This window comes from Anoplophora glabripennis, unplaced genomic scaffold (assembly GCF_000390285.2).
Source record: "Anoplophora glabripennis isolate ALB-LARVAE unplaced genomic scaffold, Agla_2.0 scaffold1963, whole genome shotgun sequence".
In the NCBI taxonomy this organism is placed as follows: Eukaryota; Metazoa; Arthropoda; class Insecta; order Coleoptera; family Cerambycidae; genus Anoplophora; species Anoplophora glabripennis.
Genome location: NW_019418043.1, coordinates 2,062 through 7,096, shown reverse-complemented (window position 1 = coordinate 7,096; position 5,035 = coordinate 2,062). Strand labels below are relative to the sequence as shown.

Below are 5,035 nucleotides of genomic sequence, written 5' to 3'. Positions count from 1 at the left end.
TTTGCATTGGGTTGTTACTCCATTCACAGAACATGGTGTTTTAAGTGAAGAACAAAGAGAATTTAATTATCGTCATTCCGCTACAAGAATTGTAGTGGAAAATGCATTTGGATTGTTAAAAAATAGATTTAGACGATTAAGAAAACTGGACAATATCAATATTAACTTTTGCAGTAGGCTTATTATGGCTACGTGCATTTTACATAATATTTGTATTGATGAATCCGATTTAATCGAAACAGAGGAAGATTTCAACCAACCCGAGTTAATAGAAAATGTACAAGTAGAAGGAACAAGACAACTGGAAGTATTCAGAAACATGTTTATTAATTAAATTAAGTGCAATGTACAACTGTTGAATGCCAAGTGAAATATGAATAAAAATAAACTTAATTCTCCGAGGTTAGGTTAATGTTTGTATGTAAAAAATATGTAGATATGACCAGTGGCTATGCTTAGTAAATTATACTGTGCATGTATTTTGACCATTGAATAAAATGTTTTACAAACTGAAAAATTTTATATATTTTTTGTAGTCAATAAATTATTTTATTTTGAATTAATATATTTTCTTTATTCCTTTAATTGGCGTTTGAATAGAAAAAAGTACTCAATTTTATATATTTACTTTATTTTTTATGATTATGTTTTTTTTAATTCTCTACCTCTAACAGGTCAAAATGGGAAATAACACAGTAATAGTCAATTTCTTTAGTAAATTTTATTAAAAAAAAAACATTAAACAAAAAAACGAAAAATTATTTCAAACACTAGCAAAAAAGAAACTGGTGGATTCTCCCCGATACTATTTTTTTGACAGATATTCTCTCAACAACTCCAGTTTTTGATTTTCAATTTCTAACTTTCTCTCTTCAATCGCTAATCTTTCATTATGCCTCTGATTTTTTTCATAATATTCTTTTAATTTCTTTTCAATGTACTGACTTTTCAGCGAAGAATACTTTCTTTTATTAATGGGCCTTTGCAAATTTCCATTTTGTGGCTGCCGAGGTCTCTCTATATCTGTTTCTTGCACGTCCGTTTCATTTCCAGTGCTGGACGTTTCATCTGCAGTGCTAGTACTTGGTTTATTTTGATAGTCAAACGTAGAATTTAGTGAATGAGTACATTCGTTTGTTGGCTTTTTGCCCAAAATTTCATCCAAATCTTCAAAAAATAGAAACCTAGATGGACTTTGACCTGTTCTTACTCTTGTGTCTTTGCACTTTGAATAACTTCTTGTGAGACTCTTCCACTTATTCTGTACTGCTATAGAATTAATAGTAAAACCTTCACTTATCATATCGTTAGCAATATTTTCAAAGACATGTTTTCTTTTCCTAGGATTACTTAAATCTTTGTAATGTATTGCCATGCTTTTTATTAAAGATTTCGTCTGGTTATATGACCATATACTTATATTTTTCCTAACTGATTCATCTCCTGCATCATCAGAGCGGGGGTATGAATTACTCTACAAGGTTTGTGTATCTTCCCCCTCAACAGCTTCTAAATTTTCTTCCATAATTTGAATTGGGGCAGAGGTACATTTTGCATGAAAAAGTAGTGTACTGAGAAATTGCTCATCTAAAAATTAAAGTGTTAATAACATTCTATGCAAACCATTATTGTACTAACCTGCCTGAGCTCTTACAAAAGTTTCTTTACTGACAATTATTTTGTACTTTACGTTTTCTTCTGGGTCATAAATATACAAATCTTCAGTATCAACATCAATACAACTCATTTTTAGGTTGAAAACAAGATTTAACTATTTGCTGTTTGGTATCGGGATCGGGTGTACAAAAAGTCAAAACAGAAAAAATAGTAACTAAACCTCACAAACTACAAACAGGGCTCTAAACACTAACAGAAAAGGTGGTGCATGAGGGGAAAAGGGAACGAGCCCTGGTGCAGCCCCAGTGCATGTGGTTATCACAAATGGAACAAGGGCTTCGTGCACCAGAGGAACCCAGAGCTCCTCTTGCTGCCAAAAGGAATACAGTAAATATTATCTTCTGTTCTTGCACGGAGATGTCCTCTTACAGAATGTCGTGGCGTCTGGATAAACACTGAAATACTTCTCTGGAGTAACGTATTCTACGAGGGTATCGCAAACAGTATTCTCTTGAAGCTATAACGGCATTTTTCAAACATTGAAAATAAACTGCCAACATATCATACGCTTCCACATTCGTAAAAGGCATTTTCCTTGTTCACAAGTACTTTTGCAACACAAATAAAACTAATTTTGCACGTAGCAAGAGCTGTCACATTTCGTTTACCATAATTTTTCAATTGCCTATTTTCATAGGGCATAGACTGCCTCGTTATGAAATCTTTATAACTACTCAGATATTTGGAATTAATAAAAAATGAAACATTGCAGTTATCAAAAAAATTTCAAAATAAAGCAATAATTCTTTTTAAGGCCAAGATTGATATAGTTTTACAATTTAATTTTGGCTTGGATTGTGTCAATGTTATTTAGGGAACTAAATAAAGGAGGATGTTCTAGTACAACCTCACTATTTTAGCAATAAGTTGAAAACGAAAAAAGATATCGACCTCTGGTTTGTGTATTTGTTTTCCATAATGAATGGTCTATTAAGCCATGAAAAAAAAAACTATATCGTTGCATTTAATTTTTTTAGTAAACGGAGACAATTACAAAACTTTTCTCATTAGCGTCGTCTACCGTTGCGCAGGAAAATAATCTTTCCATTGCTATATCATAAAAATAAATTTTATTCATAGTTCTTTAAAATGAGCCATCGTTTATTGAAATCTATTAAGGCATTTAGAAGTTATGACAATTTAAAAATTTCAAGATAGCGTTCTTCATACTGACGTTGCTATGGTAATAACAAAAAAAAGTTCAACCAATACTTGTGAAGGGTTTAACAGTGTATCTAAAAAATGTATTTGCAACTTAGGTTATATAAGCGAAATTTCGAAAAAACGACAATTTTCTGTAACACTATAGTAGTTGCGCCCCCTAGCGGTGAAGTTACAAACTTGAAAATATTTTAAATCAATTTTTTTTGGTCGTATTTGTTCATAGATTTTTTTACTCCATAATCGTAGCACGTCAAGTTTTCTTTATACAACCGCCCGACACCATTAATGTATATACAGCCGCTCGATACCGTTAATGGATCACCCTGTATATATTCTGTATTATTCTTAGTCTTTTCATTTACTCCTCTTTTATTTAAACTTTCCCATACTTTTTCCGGAGGTACATTATCGAAAGCCTTTTTTCTAAATCAATAAGTGTCAGAAATATCTTATTTTGTTTCATATTGGTTTTCTCTATTATTTGCTTGATAGTGAATATGTGATCTTGTGTACTTCTTCCTTTCCTGAATCCACTTTGTGATTCCTCTAATGTCTTCTCTATTATTGCTTTAATTTTTCTATCAATTATTTTTTAGGAAGATTTTTCATAGATGTGCTCAACAATGTTATTCCTCTATAGTTGCTACATTCTTTAATATCTCCCTATTTATGTATTGGTACTATTAATGAAACTTGCCAATTTTTTGGTGTCTGTTCATTTCTCCAGACTTTAATATATATTTTGACTAATATATAATACCCTTTTCTCATTTCTACAGTTATTCCCCTGGTGCTTTACCATTCTTTAAATCTTTAATTGTCCTTTTAGTTCTTCTAACGTTATTGCTTTCTTATTTTCTTCTAGGTCTCTTAATTCGCTTTGTTCATTTGTCTCCATATTTTCTGGTGCCTTTAGCAATTCCTCGAAGTACTCTCTCCATCTTGCCATTATTTATTTTTCATCTGTTAACGTGTCGCCGTTTTTAATTTTGGCATGTAATGTACCATATGTTTCTGTTGACCTTAATGATTTTAGCACTGTATAAACAGTGTTCGATTATTTTTACTATTTTCCTCCATTTTATTTCCGAATTCTTCCCAAGCCTTTTTCTTTTATTCTAATACCAAATCATTTTCTTGTTTTCTTTCCTGTTTATATAACTATTTGCTGTTCTTTTTGATAGGTAATTTTTCCATGCCTTTTTTTTCTTCTTTACATGCTCTTTAATTTTTTCTGTCCACCATACTGTTTGTTTCTTCCTGTTACCCTTTTTGCATGTTCCACACTCTTGTTTTGCCGTTTCGATAACTATATCTTTAAATTTATTCCATATCTCCTCAATATTACCATTCGGTATTTCAATATCTTTTTCTATTCTTTGCTCCATTGCCCTCTCAAACTTTTCAGCTATGTTCTTTTCTGCTAGCCTATAGGATTTTATTATTTCAAATTCCTTCTTTTTAACATTTTGTGTTTTCTCATTATTTTGATATTTTATTCTTTTCTTTATTTTTGTTACTAACAGATAATGATCACTATACAGGGTGTTTTTGAATGGAGTAGCATAAATGATACCAGTGAATCTACATTTCAAAAGAACACGATCTGCAAAAAATCGCCTTAGTAAAATGTTCACCCCTGAAGAGATATGGGCCATCAAAGTTTCCAAAAAAATTATGAAAATTGGCTGTAATTTGAAAACCGAACGAGGTGTAAATAACAAATTTTTTATAGGTTGTTTACTAATACAGATGCGAGTTTTCAACTATTTTTCGAAAATTTTAACCCCTCGAAAGGGGTAGAAATAACCACCCCTCAAGCCATTTTTTGCCATAACTTTTATATTTCGTAAAAACTCGATATCCAAAAATACGCATTAGATAAACTGGTTCTTTTAGAAACTTTTACCTCTCTAGCAATTTTCCTTTAAAACTTTTCGTTTATTAATAAAAAAATAAAATGTATTACCATTCACCTCACACCGTATATGATTGCAATCAATCAAAGAAAAACTAAGTGTGCTGCTGTCATGCCAGTTGTCACAATTAACTCTTCTGTAAGTTGTCACTGTTATCAGCTAAATACTTTTTGGGTGTAAATTAACAAGAATTATGCCAAATTTTACTAATGATGAATATGTGGACATGCTACAAGTGTTTTTTTCTACGATCGTACAAAATTTACTACTTATTG

The 5,035-nt window shown here is 31.2% G+C and overlaps 1 protein-coding gene across 1 annotated transcript; it reads right to left on the bottom strand.

Annotated features, from left to right (window-relative positions):
* Positions 1–805: 805 nt before the first annotated feature.
* Positions 806–1,375, bottom strand: LOC108915975. The gene has a single exon (XM_018722146.1). The coding sequence runs from the start codon at positions 1,373–1,375 to the stop codon at positions 806–808; it is 570 nt and encodes a 189-aa protein (XP_018577662.1).
* Between the last annotated feature and the right edge of the window lie 3,660 nt (positions 1,376–5,035).